At 38.0% G+C, this 15,051-nt stretch overlaps 1 protein-coding gene across 1 annotated transcript in view; it reads left to right on the forward strand.

Moving 5' to 3' along the window:
* Positions 1-15,051, forward strand: part of PLEKHH2 (pleckstrin homology, MyTH4 and FERM domain containing H2) — a 117,623-nt gene that overhangs the window by 46,153 nt on the left and 56,419 nt on the right. Inside the window, 8 exon segments of the mRNA XM_055328923.1 lie at positions 2-381; positions 3,504-3,579; positions 4,951-5,045; positions 5,670-5,814; positions 8,444-8,580; positions 8,687-8,797; positions 8,957-9,043; positions 11,232-11,390. Coding sequence (XP_055184898.1) covers positions 2-381; positions 3,504-3,579; positions 4,951-5,045; positions 5,670-5,814; positions 8,444-8,580; positions 8,687-8,797; positions 8,957-9,043; positions 11,232-11,390 — 1,190 coding nt within the window.

A 15,051-nucleotide genomic window follows, 5' to 3' on the forward strand; every position in this document is an offset into this window, starting at 1 on the left:
CCTGGAAGAGGCACACAGTTAGCATCTTCATCATACCTGCCGCCCCCAAAGTTAAGAATTCCTAATGTTTTCAGTATAAGTGTGGCGCTAGCCAAAAGGCACTTAAGTCAACCACAGTTAAGCTCCGATAGGATGTTTGGCACAAATAGAAATGCTATAAGCATGATACGGCCGCTCAGACCTCAGGAAACAGACCTTGACCTGGTTGATGATGACAGTACAGACATTTTAGAGAATATGGACACCAGTTGTGATGATGGATTGTTTTCCTATGACTCCCTGGAATCCCCGTGCTCCGATGACCAGGAAACCTGCGACGTGGCCAAGAAGCCGGCGTGCAGCAAACCGCCTACCCCGCCGCTGCACCGGTTTCCCTCTTGGGTAAATGATACTGCTGTGTGCAACCCTCGCACGCTGCTTTTTAAGTAATGCCCACTTTCAGGTTTTACTTTACTTCTTTTCAGACCCAGATTGTTCTGAAAAGTCTCAGTTTTCAGAATACCATTTCCCCTTCTCTTTTGCCACTGAGTTCTGAGTCAGTTGAAAATAAGAGAAGGTGAAGATGGGTGGGAGATGAATATATTATCTTTATAAACTCAGAAAACTGATTTTAGAGAATTGCTGGACAGATGACCTTTCCAATACTGAACTCAAAATTCTCTAGATTTATAAACCAGTCTCAGAGGCTTCTTGAGGAAAGGCCTGCCCATCCAAAATAGCTCACAGCCCAGAGAAAGAACAAATGGAGTTTCCTACATGCCTTTACTTTTCAAGAGAAAAGAGAGAGGAAGGTGCCTGTCTGGTTTCTCCTTCTAAGCCTACTTGTCACAGTAAACCTTTCTTCTTCCTTGGAAGGAGAAATGAATGGTTGGAGAGGGATCTGGAGTGGAAGGAAACACCAAGGGTGTGGAAAAAGGGTGTCTCCTACTTGTGTAACACTTTGGGCAAATTTGGAGCCAGGATACTTAACTCTTATTGGTCCTCAGTTTTTTTTTTTTTTTAATTTTTTTTTTTTATTTTTTTATTTATGATAGTCACAGAGAGAGAGAGAGAGGCAGAGACACAGGCAGAGGGAGAAGCAGGCTCCATGCACCGGGAGCCCGACGTGGGATTCGATCCCGGGTCTCCAGGATCACGCCCTGGGCCAAAGGCAGGCGCCAAACCGCTGCGCCACCCAGGGATCCCTGGTCCTCAGTTTTTGAACTTAATTAATCATTTACTTGATTAATTTAAGAGAAATTTAATTTTACTCTTCATGAGCTTATAAATCCATTGCTTTAACCAAAGGCATCGTCCTATGTATCTAGAATACATTGAAATTTCTTCCATTGAAACACTGACCATTAGGGCATCTGGGTGGCTCAGTCAGTTAAGCATCTACCTTCAGTTCAGGTCATGATCCCGGGGTCCTGGGATCATGTCCTGCGTTGGGCTTCTTTCTCAGCAAGGAATCTGCTTGTCCCTCTGCCTCTCCCCACTGTTCATGCACACGTGTACACTCACCCTCTCTCTCAAATAAAATATATAAACAAAAATCTTAAAAACAAGAGAAACACTGACCATTTATACAATTGTTAAACCCATCAATTGTGTGATTCTTTATAGGATATGTGCATCACTAGATAAAAAGCTATTCTTATATTTGAAACAAACTGAAATTATCAGTCTTGTGAGTTTAACTTTTCCTTCACATAGAGATATATAGTTTAACCTTTGGCCTCCAGAGAAGCATCTGGGTTGCAGGATTTTTTGGGTTTGGGGGTCATGTTCTGTGATTATTTTTTATTTAGTGACCCATGTGATTATAAGCAAATTAAGGCAACCATGTTTTCCTACTGCAAATTCAGACCTTGAGATGTATCTGCTCTTACTTACTTTTGAAAAAACATTTCTTTGCAGTGTCTACATGAAACCGTCTGCAGTTCATTATTAAATTCTGGGTAGCACAAAAAAGTAGACATTATTGGCATGTGAATCTCTGGAATTTCAATTATGTTATCCTTTAGGCAGTGAGGATTCAAAATTTTTGCTTCTTTTATTGTGTTGAGATTTTCAGAGATTTAGGTTAGGCTTTTCAAGTTCGCTTTGTTTGGCACACCACTTTCCTACTCTGTTGCCTTTCTGTCCTCAATGTGTCTTCTGAAGCTATTCAATCTTGAAAAAGTAGTATTGCTTTTCAGAAGCCTTCTAGCAGACTGGCCAAGTTTGAGGTTTTATTTCGGTGTTTGTTAGGTATTTTCAGGTTTCAAGGAAAAGATGTATTCCAGTTACCTCAACTTATGAGAGTTTATCATAAGGATTTTTAAGGATTTATTTGAAGGCATAGCCCATCCTTACTGAACTGGACTATCACTCAAAATACAATTGTCATCGTAGTGGGGAAAACACGTGATGTTTCAGCAGCACTTACTGCTTAGAAGCAGGTGACACCCACGGCCCTGGGTCCAGTAGTGGCTTAGCTTGATCTCTCCTGCCTGCAGTGACTCTGCTTGTCTCACTCCTAACAGCCCCTCTGTCATGCTTCCAGCTGCCTCTCATCTCCTGCTTACATACACTTTCTATTCCGTATCTCACAATCACATTCTCAAAGAAACCACATCTGATTCATTCACTCAGCCACTCTCCAAATTAAAGTGTCTCAGATAGCTAGAAACCTCATGCCCGTTACCTAGCAGGACACTGGCTGGCATAGTCCTGAAGAGGACTGTGATCGGCACCTGCTTAGATGTCCAGCTTAGATGCAGTGCAGAATTCAGGACATGCTGATGATGTGTTAAGAACAACATGGAATCCCTTTTCTTACAGAGGGCAGGGCTAATAACCTTTCCAGCACCACTTTCGGAGAGTTCTCTCGAAGAAGAGAAAGCAAAATAACAACCTGCTTTTGGAATAAGACAATATTATAAATTCCATTGCCATTCTCAAATGCACTTTCTGTTTGGCCGTGGGTGTTCCTTCTACTTCATTGAAATGTACATTGAGCTAAGGAGATGATAGCACTTAATGCTACTCTGTGATTTCTGACTTCTAGATTTTTCTCCTTTCTTTCACCATATTCTAAAATAGTAGAATATTAAAGGTAATATTTTATGTGTAGTCAATGATTATGAATGGTTTCTAACCTCATATTACAACCATTCAAGGTTTTTTGTTTTTTGTTTTCTTTAACCATGTTCTAAAATGATAGAATACTAAATGTGGTGTTTATGTGTAGTCAATGATTATGAATAAGTTTTCTCTTACTTTTTTTCCTATTTCTTCAAAATAATTTAAAATGCCAAGCAAAAACTTGGGAACAAAGTTAAATAATGGAATGACTAATAGATGGAAAATGTCTGCAGTGCTGTTCATGGTGGCATATTTGAGTTGGCACTGATGACAGTTTTATAATAATGCTCTGCTCTAGTGTATACTAAATGAAGAACAAATGAAAAACATGTGTACCGAAAGTAATCATTTCTTTGCTGTTAACTATCCAGTTTAAAATCTCTCTTTTATATTAGGAGAGCAGAATTTATGCTGTAGCCAAATCAGGTATTCGAATGTCTGAGGCCTTCAATATGGAGAATGTTAATAAAAGTAAGTGATTTTCCATGCTACCATGTGGATGAACGTTGAAGACATAATGCTAAAGGAAATAAGCCAGTCACGAAAAGATATATACTGTATGATTCCACTTCTATGAGGGATCTAAAGTTCATAGAAAATTCATAGAAACAGAAAGTGGAAGGGTGGTGACTAGGGCCTGGGTGGCAGTGGTGTGGAGGGGGCATTGCTTAATAATGGGTATAGAGTGTCAGATTTGCAAGATAAAAACATTCTGGAGACCTGATTTACAAGTGTGCATATAATTAACACTAACTGAACTATGCACTTAGAAATGGTTAAGGTGGTAAATCTTATGTGTTTCTTACATATGTTTTTCTTATATTCCAAAAAATGTTTAAAAAAATTATTGATTTTGTATTGCCATTTCACTAGCCAGCAACTTCCTAAACATCTAGTCATAGAATATGTAAAACTTTTAGAATATGTAAAACATAGAATTATGTAAAACTTTTAGAAAATTATTTCTAAGGTTGCTGATTTACATTTTAAAGTTGAAATTCATTGTTACCCAACATAGGGGCACATCTGTGTTGAACTCTGATGTAGAAAGTGCCTCTTTTTGTTTTTGCCTAAAAGAAGATAAAAGAAAAACTGTGGAGTTTCAGCTGTTTAAAACTGCAGAAATATCCATCTCTGTGTCCTTTTTCCAGCATTTAAAACACATTCCTTCTTTCTTTCTTCAAAAAAGTTTTAAAGGAGGAATGCATTCCCATTATAAAAAGTAAAACCAAATAACAGAGAACTGTCTGGAATAAAAAGATAAATTTTCCTATAGTTCCTTCTCCTAGCCCCCTTCCTATCCAACACTAATCCAAATCTTAGAGGCAAACGTTGATGTTCTGTTTCTTCTCAGCAACCTTCTATTCTAGCCATTCAGGAAATTATACTCTAAGCTTACAACATGAGGTTCGCCTGATAAAGTCTTAAGCATGCCAGTATTTTAGCACCACACCATGTCACTAATAGGGCTACAAATAATCGGAGAGTATCTTCAAAGGGTACTGCTCACTGAATCAACAGGTGTTTGTACTATTTCTGTCCAGCCTGAGCTGGAGAGAGGTGCCTGCCAAAGAAAGAAATAAAAGCTTACTGCTTTTTTTATTACTGATCCTTACTCGCAAAGAGCTTACAGTCTAGTTGGGGAAGTAGCACATGTGAGGAAATAATGAGCCATGGAAGACAGTGTAGCGTTCTTAAAGCAGACAATATGAGAACAGTCATGTGTGTTAATCCAGCTTCTCTTTAATTGGAAGTTTTGCTAGCTCACATTCATTGGGAATAGACCTAAGTGCTAGAGAGGTTTTTTTTGTTTGTTTTAAACCACTTTGTTTTCTGTTTCAGATTCTGTTGCTCTGCTCTCCTATACCACATCAGGGCTCTATACCTCTCTGATATACAAGAATATGACAACCCCAGTGTATACAACTTTGAAGGGGGTAAGTCATTATTGTTACTGCTAAACATGTGGCTTTCTTCATGTGGATCCAGAAAACTGTTTATTCAAGCTCCAGATTCCATTCTTGACATTTTACACAGACTCTCCCTTCATAGGGAGTTTTAGATGTTCACACTAATATATCATAAAAAGAGAAGAAATGGAAAGTTCTAGAGAAGATACTTATGCTTCTCAGAATACTAGAAGTCTACTACTAGTCTAATACTAAACTAGAAGTTTGTTATACCCCATGTGATTTTTCCACCCCCTTCTTGGTGGTTAATTGTTTAAAGAAATATCACTATTAATGATGTGTAGTGGAGATTCCTAATTTGGAAAGATTTTTCCGTCATTGCCTGAATTCCCCCCTCTTACTTGAAGTACTTAATTAAAATAAGCATTGTCAAGTATTAAGGGCCTTATGTTTTCAGGAATCTTTTATATTTGATAAGTGTCTTGCTAATTAGAATCTGGGATTTAACAACATGACTTTGATAATGCCAAAGTATATTCTTACATTCCTTAAAAAAAATCTTATTCCATGACTTTTGGTAAAACATTTCACATCTAAAAAGAGAGGTGACTTTAGAGATGGACATATATAGGCTGCTGTGCTTTTCTTTAGAAGGCAACCCAAATAAGCAGCAGTCCGTTCCTGGATGACTCCTCTGGGTCAGAGGAAGAAGATAGTTCCAGATCTAGCTCCCGGACTTCAGAGTCAGACACACGCAGTCGGAGTGGACCAGGCAGCCCCAGAGCCATGAAACGAGGTGAGGCATACAAGACAACTCCAAATAAGTCAGCATATTTAATAGGAATTTTATTTCCATAGTAGGGTTTTTTAAAAACAAAGTACTTGCTTCGAACCAAAGTGAAAAGAGAATTAGCCAGGACTAAGATGCTTATATTCTGGTCCTAATTCTCTTCTTAATTTTTTCTGTGATTCCACTCAAGCAAGCCGCATGATCTTTTTTTTTTTTTTTAACCTTATCTCTTACAGAAGAGAGAGATCACTTTATAATGGGAATAGAGTGAGATAATTGGCCAAAATGATGTTTCTCTTTTACAATTGGTGTGTGGCATTTTGGATAATAATGGGATAGACTTATTTCAGCTAAATTTGTTACCTGCTAAGTGGCAAAGAAAATACACCTAAAAACTTGATAGTTAGTCTGATATTAAGATGAAAACCAACAAAAACTTTACTTTGGGCAGGTCTATGATTTTTAGTGGATTTTAGAGACATTTTTGGCATAGGTAGAGGTTATAGACATAATCATACAAAATGACACATGTAATTTACAAAAGCCTTTAATGCACTGTACTTTTTGGCCTTCAAACCATGTTCCATGCAACCCCCTAGGTAATCCTCAACCCCTCAACTCAACTGGAACTACTCAATTTTCATAGGCTTAGTAATTTGGGTTTCCACTGGCCTCTTTCTACCTCGGCCCCCCAACAGCCAGAATCCAGTTATATCACACTTTTGCCCGAAACACTGCTAAGACTCTTAATGGTTCTCAGGTGTTATGGGACTCGTCTTTGATCTCTTCTTTCTCCTCCTTTACTCAGCTCTGGCCACACTGACCCTCTTCCTGTTCCAAGGACATACGAGGGATGCTTTTATTTCAGGACCTTCTACTGATTGTTTCCTCTACCCAGTATTCTTCCCCCCAGATGGCACATACACCATGCTTTGCTCAAACACTGCCTTCTCAGGGAGATCCACCCCAAGAACACCATTCAAATCACAATCCCTTCCTCTTCTCCAACTACTAGCGCTTTTAACTCCCTCTAGTCTGCCCTATATTGTATTTTTTCATAGCACTTACTGCCTATTTTTTGTCTGTCTCCACTGACTAGAATCTATGTTCCATGAAAGCAGAGGTTTTCCTGTTTTGTGGTCTGCTCTATCCTTAGCACCCAGGAGAGTGCGTAGCACACTGGCTCTGGAGCAGGACGCCTTATATTTGCACTCCACCATTGCTCCTGCTTAGCCATTTGACTTCGGACAAATGTTTTTTTTTTTTTAATATTTTATTTATTTATTCATGAGAGAGAGAGAGGCAGAGACACAGGCAGAGGAGAAGCAGGCTCCACACAGGGAGCCCAATTTGGGACTCGATCCTGGGACTCCAGGATCATGCCCTGGGTCAAAGGCGGGTGCCAAACTGCTGAGCCACCCAGGGATCCCCCGGACAAATGTTTTAATTTAATCTCTGGACCTTAGTCTCCTTAGAGACTTAATCAAGACAATCTCTGAGGTCCCTTACAAATCTAAATTCCTGTTATTCGATGAAAAATAAAGGTATCATTCTTGTCATGACTGTTACTTGTCTTAGTCGAATAAACAAGAATAAAGATATAGTGACATTGCCCTAACAAGTCCCTTAAATGTTAATAAACACTTGAAAAAATTGCCAGATGCTGCAATGAATAATGATGTAAGTCCTTGATTTTTTTTTTTAAGATTTTATTTATTTATTAATGAGAGACACAGACAGAGAGAGGCAGAGACACAGGCAGAGGGAGAAGCAGGCCCCATGCAGGGAGCCTGATGTGGGACTTGATCCCGGATCTCTGGGATCACACCCTGGGCTGAAGGCGTCGCTAAACCCCTGAGCCACCTGGGCTGCCCAGTCCTTGATTTTATTATATTGAAAATCTATAATTGTAGTGACCCTGCAAATGTGGCTTGCAACTTGTAAGTCATTTTCTGAAAAAGGCAAGTGAATTATTGTGAAAATGTTCCCTTGAATTTTACTTTGTAGCTGCTGGCAAATCAAATCGTCTGTTTATATCTTTAAGTCTTACTGCTTTTCTTTCACAAAAAGATTTTAAAAATTTACAAACTGGTAGTATTTGACATATGAAAAATACTACTAAAGTTCTGAAGTTCTTTTTGATGTGAATTACTTTAAAAGTGATTACAAAAACTAAGTGGTCTAAAATGAGATTGCACAAATCTTGATAAATTAAAATCAAACATGTGTTTATTTACATATATCAATATGTAAATACACATTTTTAATCCTTAATGAAAGATACATTAGTATCTTTGTGTATGTTTTATATATGTTTACATATTGCACAGTTTATGTAAAATTAGCTGTGCTTGTAATCATATCAAAGTATTTATTTTCCTGTGACTTCCTTGGAGGTTTGCATGATAATCCTTACCCTTTAGCTCTGTTTTCTGCTCTAAAAGTTCTTTGTGAAAAAAAAAAAAAAGTTCTTTATGGTGAAAGGTGTGAAAATAAGCCTTCCTAGTAAGGCTTGTAATGTTGGAATAGCTGTATTCCTTAAGAGAATAGCTGTATTCCTTAAGAGAACTCACAGCTGGCGTTTGGACTACCTGATTATTAAATGTTGAATTGATTTATTTCTTTATTCATTTAGGTGTATCTCTCTCTTCAGTGGCTTCTGAAAGTGATTATGCCATTCCTCCAGATGCTTACTCCACAGACACAGAGTACTCACAGCCAGAGCAGAAGCTCCCTAAAACTTGCTCATCATCCAGTGATAACGGGAAAAATGTAAACACTGAATCAGATTTTATAAACAAACAACAAAACATTAATGAATCTTGTTAGTTTCAGCCTCTAAAAGGAAACTTAAATTTTAAAATTTTTCTTTAATTAGGAACCACTGGAAAAATCTGGCTATTTATTAAAAATGAGTGGTAAAGTCAAGACTTGGAAGAGGAGATGGTTTGTTCTTAAAGGTGGTGAATTACTTTACTATAAATCTCCGGTGAGTGGGAAGTGCTTACTCTGTAGAACTGAATTCCTCAAACTGTAAATCAAACTTCTGATTGATTTTCTCCCCTGTAATGCAATTAATTATACAAAGCATTTCTTACTGTTACAGGTAATCAATCACGGTAACATTTGTCTTCTTCCTTTCCTACAGAGTGATGTAATTAGAAAACCCCAGGGCCATATTGAACTTAGTGCATCCTGCAACATTTTAAGAGGAGATAACAAACAAACAGTCCAGGTACTTTTTTAAACCTTTTTTTTTCCCTTTTTCTTTTTTGTAATGTAAAACTTTGTTCTTAATTATCCAACCTAGCAGAGAAGAGGTTGGATGATTCAGTGTTTCTTTATTCTCTTTGTGTTAAGTGTGATGCCTCAAAAACATGTGAAACCCCAGGCCTTCTCAGTCAAAAATATAAGCTAGATTTGTGTCGAGTAACTGACCACAGTGGGTTTTTTTGCCTTTTATACTGTTCAGTCTTCTCTCTCTATATTTACTATGCTTAATCTCCCAGCTGGTCTCGGCTCTCAAATGTCTAGCTATTTTAGGGAAGGTTTATCTGAGAAATAAATTCCCAATAAGATATTATTTGATGTACTACTAAATTCAGGAGAGTTTGCATTTTAATATAGAACCTGAAAATGGCATTTCTTCTATGAGCTTCAGCTGCTACAGCACCTAAGTGGAAAGATACTGGTGAGGAAGAGGCTGCCTTACTTCTTATCAAGTCACACCCTAGACATAGCTGCTGGCTATTAACCCACAAAATAAGGCTAATCTTGCTTGAAACCTGTTAAATTTAAAACACACACCTGGGATCCCTGGGTGGCTCAGCAGTTTAGTGCCTGCCTTCGGCCCATGGTGTGATCCTGGAGTCCTAGGATCGAGTCCCACATCACGCTCCCTGCATGGAGCCTGCCTGTGTCTCTGCCACTCTCTCTCTCTGTGTGTCTCTCATGAATGAATAAAATCTTTTTTTTTTAAAGATTTTTATTTATTTATTCATAGACTCAGAGAGAGAGGGGCAGAGACACAGGCAGAGGGAGAGGGAGAAGCAGGCTCCATACAGGGAGCCCGATGTGGGACTTGATCCCGGGTCTCCAGGATCACACCCCAGGCTACAGGCGGCACCAAACCGCTGCGCCACCGGGGCTGCCCGAATGAATAAAATCTTTAAAAAATAAATAAATACATAAATAAATAAAACACACACCTTTGAGATCGTTTGGTATATGCGATTTAAATTCAGACACTTTATTTTTGAAATGCCTTTAATAATTATTATTTTCTTATCTTGCTCCTTTGGAGAGTGGAATAAAGCTCGTTATCAGTGTTTTCAGGAGATAATATCTGAGAACTGCCCAAGAATGTAAAGGGGCAAATCAGGGAAAGTTTCATTTTGAATCACGGCAGATAAGAATCATCTATAATTGGGGTGCCTAGGTGGCACAGTTGGCTAAGTGGCCAACTCTTGGTTTCGGCTCAGGTCCTGATCTCAGGATCCTGGGATTGAGTTCCATGTCAGGCTGTGAGCTCAGGGTGGAGTCTGCTTAAGATTCTCTTTTCTGGGCAGCCCCAGTGGCTCAGCAGTTTAGTGCCGCCTTCAGCCCAGGGCATGATCCTGGAGACCCGGGATCAAGTCCCATGTCAGGCTCCCCACATGGAGCCTACTTCCTACTTCTCCCTCTGCCTGTGTCTCTGCTCTCTCTCTCTCTCTCTCTCTCTCTCTCTCTCTTTCTGTGTCTCTCATGAATAAATAAAATCTTAAAAAAAAAAATTCTGTTTTCCCCGTCTCTCCCCCTCCATGTGCTACCTCTCTCTTTCCCACCCTCTCTCTAAAATAAGTAAATAAAATCTTTTTAAAAAAGAATCATCTATAGGCTTCTGAAATATTTGGAAATTTTGAAATGTAGTTCGAGACTGAAAAACTGTGAGTTCAGTTATGAACCGATCATGTTAGTGGTAAGAATTTCTCTTCTTCTAAGCAAGGTCTTCTTATTTTATTTATAATTGATTTCTTCATTTCTATAACAAATAACTCCTCTTTATTTGCTGAAAATATATGACTGTATTACAATCTCCAATGCTGCTCACTTCAACAGCCAGGAGCCTGTGGCACATCTAAAGGAGAAAAAGAAAATGTAAACGAGATAAAAAATCATGACTCAAAAGCTTAATACTCTGAAAATGTTTAAAGTAAACTAAAGTGAAAAATATTATTTCAACATAAAGTTAATTATTATAATTCTCACAAAGTGGTTAAACTACTTTAAATTATTTATGGAATCCTTTATTTAACTCCTAGGTTTCAAGGTATGGCATGTTTGTTTCTATGTTAATTAATGATGTTTTTAGGATAGATAGGGAAATGCTATTAATCCTAAATCTTCAGAGTTTCCTTTCCTATCTCTTTCTCATCCCATTCTAGTTGACCACTGAAAAACACACATACTATCTGACTGCAGATTCTCCCAATATATTGGAAGAATGGATTAAAGTGTTACAGAATGTTCTCCGAGTACAAGCTGCCAACCCGCTTTTTCTGCAGCCTGAGGGCAAACCAACGGTGAAGGGATTGCTCACCAAGGTAGGAACTTTATGTGTGTAACAGTGTCCTAGGCAGTTGAGGAATTAGCCCCACTGATCATAAGTGGGGTCAGAGAGTATGTATATTGAATATTTATATTATCTTGGGTGGAGAAGGAAGTTTTACTTAGTATACCAAATGTTCTTACTATCAAAAATTCCCTAACCAGAATTTCTAAAAGATAGGTGAAAAGCTTGGGCAAGTGTTTGTAACATGTGAAAAACAAGCTTTTCCTAATCAGTAAGTAAAGGGTAAATATCAGTGGGGGGAAAAGGATCAAAAGACACAATGGGCAAGAAGTAGAGTTGGTAGACATAAAAAATACAAATGATATTTTCAAAAATCTGGTCAAGTTGTTCCTGGGTAACTCAGTTGGTTAGGTGTCTAACTGCTGATTTTAGCTCAGGTCTTGATCTCAGAGTCATGAATTCAAGCCCCACATTGAGCTCCATGCTGGGCATGGAGCCTACTTAAAAAAAACATCTGGTCAAAGAGAGGCTATTTTTAAAAATTATGAAACACAGCATTGACACAAATTAAGAAATCTGCTAGTGAGCATATTATGTTAGAGACAATTTGGGAGAAAAAAAAAGGAAGACGACAATGGCAATTTGGCAGTGTCTTGACCAAAGTGTTAGTTCAGTGAATGCTTTTGAATGGAGAAATGAATGAATATTAAATGTTTAAAAACAACAATCTCATTCCAAAAAATTTATAATTAGGAATTAGTCTTAGTTTGCAAAGATTTAAGTGTAAGAACGTCGATCACATCATTATTTGTTTTTTTTCCTATTTTAAAAAAATGATGTATAAATTAACATACACTAAAATGCAGATCATGGGACACCTGGGTGACTCAGTTGGTAAAGCGTCCAGCTCTTGATCTCAGCTCAGGTCTTGATCTCAGAGTCATGAGTTCAAACCCCGTGTTGGGCTCCACATTGGGCATGGAGTCCACTTAAAAAAAATAAATAAAATTCATATTTTAAGTGTAGAGTTTGATGAGTTTTAACAAATATTTAATGTCACTCTTTCATGATATAGAACATTTTAATTGCCTCAGAAAGATTACTTGCATGGCACAGTTTATAATAAAGAAAAATTGGCCCCAACTTAAATGTAGAGTAGGGGATAGGTTTTTTTTTTTTTTTTTTAAGTTTTTATTTATTAGAGAGAGAAGAGAGAGAGAGAGAGAGAGCACAAGCTGTGGGGGAGGGGGGAGGAACAGAGGCAGAGGGAGCAGACTCCCCACTGAGCAGGGAGCCCAGTGAGATGCTCAATCCCAGGACCCCGAGATCATGACCTGAGTCGAAGGCAGAGCCAAAGGCAGAACCAATTGAGCCACCCAGGTACCCTGAATAGGGGATAGTTTAAACAAGTGCATATAATCAGATAATACTTTACTATGCAGCCATTTTAAATATTGTAAAAGAATATTTAGTGCTATAGAAATATGTTATGTATGATGTATTGTTAGTTTATTAAATAGATATTAGTATTATGTTATCCTATTTTGTTATATACATCTGTAGAAAAATGTCTGAATATGAAATATACCAAGATATAACTCTGATTTTATTCTTGTTTCATTCTGCTTTCTCACTTTTTTAGAATGAGGAAGAATTAATTTATGCTGAGATAAATATTATTTTTAAATTTAAAAAATCCTAATGGTCATTTTAAGAAAAAAAAACAATAAAATATTCACATATAAAGTATCATACACAAAAATAACCTCTAAATAATCACTCATCATTCAAGTGCTTTGTTTATGTAAGAAGTTAAAAATTTAGATTTAGAAGAGCTATGTCACCATGTAATTTATACTTAGCATTAATGTGGGAACATAGATGGGTGCTACTCAGTCATATTTACAGATTGACCAGCTACACCAAAATTAAGAGAAAAAATTCACCAATATATTCAAAAAGAATCGTGCTATTTTCTTCCAAAATGTTACATTTTCGTGAAAATGTTTTTCCTGTTACCAATGACTTAGAATCTCCCTGGTATTATGCAAATATATATTTTCCAGTGAACACAGTGCCACTTTAAATCATAGTCTTGCTATAATTCATAATAACTAGTTGTCCTCCTATTTCAAGGACAATGTTTATCAAACCCTTAGACTTTAATATGATCCTGTGGCTAAGGGTTTGTTGCTTCTCCCACAATTTGTTTGTTTGACTGTTTTTCATTCACATAGCAATGTCAGTTCTTGCATGTTACATTTATGCTATTCCCTGCCTCCCATCTCACAATTGCATTTTAAATGAGAATAAGTAGGTATCATTATCAGATGACTAAACCTTTTGGGGTTATAGACAGGATGCTTATTAGGTTTGCTTCCTACCGTTTTTCATGTCCACCCCCATATTTTCACCCTCACAGCCTTATAAGAGAAAAACGTCCCTCACTTATTCTGAGTGACTTGTTCTGAGCTCTCATTCAGGCTACAATTTAAGATACTGTAGAACAACAGCACTTGAATACTTTGGAGGGGAGGAGGTTTTTTCAAGTTGTCACATTGTTATTAAGTACAGAAATATGTAGGTAGATATTAAGAACTTGACTAATTTGATTCCGGATATTCAGTCTTGCAACTTTTATTTTAATGCTTAAGAAAGAACATTTTCTCTACAAAAAAAGTCATTTGTTTAAAAAAACAAAAATTTATTGAGCAGTTACCACATGCCAGGCAACAGGCTGAAGAATATTGAGATGAGGAGGCCTTCCCCATCCCTCAGAGAACCTCATAATCTGTTGGGAAAGAAAGGGAAATAGCATATTATAATGATATGTACCAAGTGCAATTATGAGATGCATGGTAAGGTCACAGAGAAATCTAATTTAGGCTGTGGGATCAGGAGAACTTCTGAGAAGATTCATTTGGGCTGAGTCTTTAGGGAGGAGGAGTAGTTATACCAAATGGCAATGGGCAGGGAAGGTTTCTCAGGCTAGGAGCCAGGGAGAACAGAGACAGGGTATTTCAAAACACTGACACTTAACAGTGAAAACAAGTCCTTTGGAGAACAGGCTGGAGGAGCCTGATCATGGAGGGCTTTTTCTGCCTTGTTAAGAACTTTTTCATCCTGAAGGTGATGTGGAACCCTTCAGCTCTCTAACAAGGGCAGGGGGGCATATTCATGTTGTTAACAGATCACTCTGCTGAGAGGAAGGTGGCTTTGCTGGAGGCAGGCTGGACATTCTAAGAACAATTTTCAGAAGTGGCTCTTATGAAGAGGATGAGACTGAATTGTTCATAGGGCAAGAGAGGAGAGGGTGAAGTTAAGTAATGGTAGGAGGTAAAATCTTCAGTTAGATTGATTGAATTTGGGGTTAGGAAGTGGGAGAGACAAGATTGACTGGGTGAAAGATGGTGCCACATAGGAGAGCTCAGGGTGGGGCACCTGGGTGGCTCAGTCACTCAGGTTAAGTGTCTGACTCTTGATTTCAGCTCAGGTCTTGATCTCAGGATCACAAGTTCGAGCCCTGCATTGAGCTCCATGCTGGGTGTGGAGCCTACTTAAAAATGAATGAATGAATGAAAAGAGAGCTCAGGGAGGAGGAGAAATTTTAGGATGATTCAAAGGCTATTTTGGACCCTGCTTTGAATTTAGAGCTTTGAGGCTACCTGAGTTAAGGATTAACAAGTCCAGCA

Source organism: Nyctereutes procyonoides, unplaced genomic scaffold (assembly GCF_905146905.1).
Source record: "Nyctereutes procyonoides isolate TBG_1078 unplaced genomic scaffold, NYPRO_anot_genome, whole genome shotgun sequence".
Taxonomy (NCBI): domain Eukaryota; kingdom Metazoa; phylum Chordata; class Mammalia; order Carnivora; family Canidae; genus Nyctereutes; species Nyctereutes procyonoides.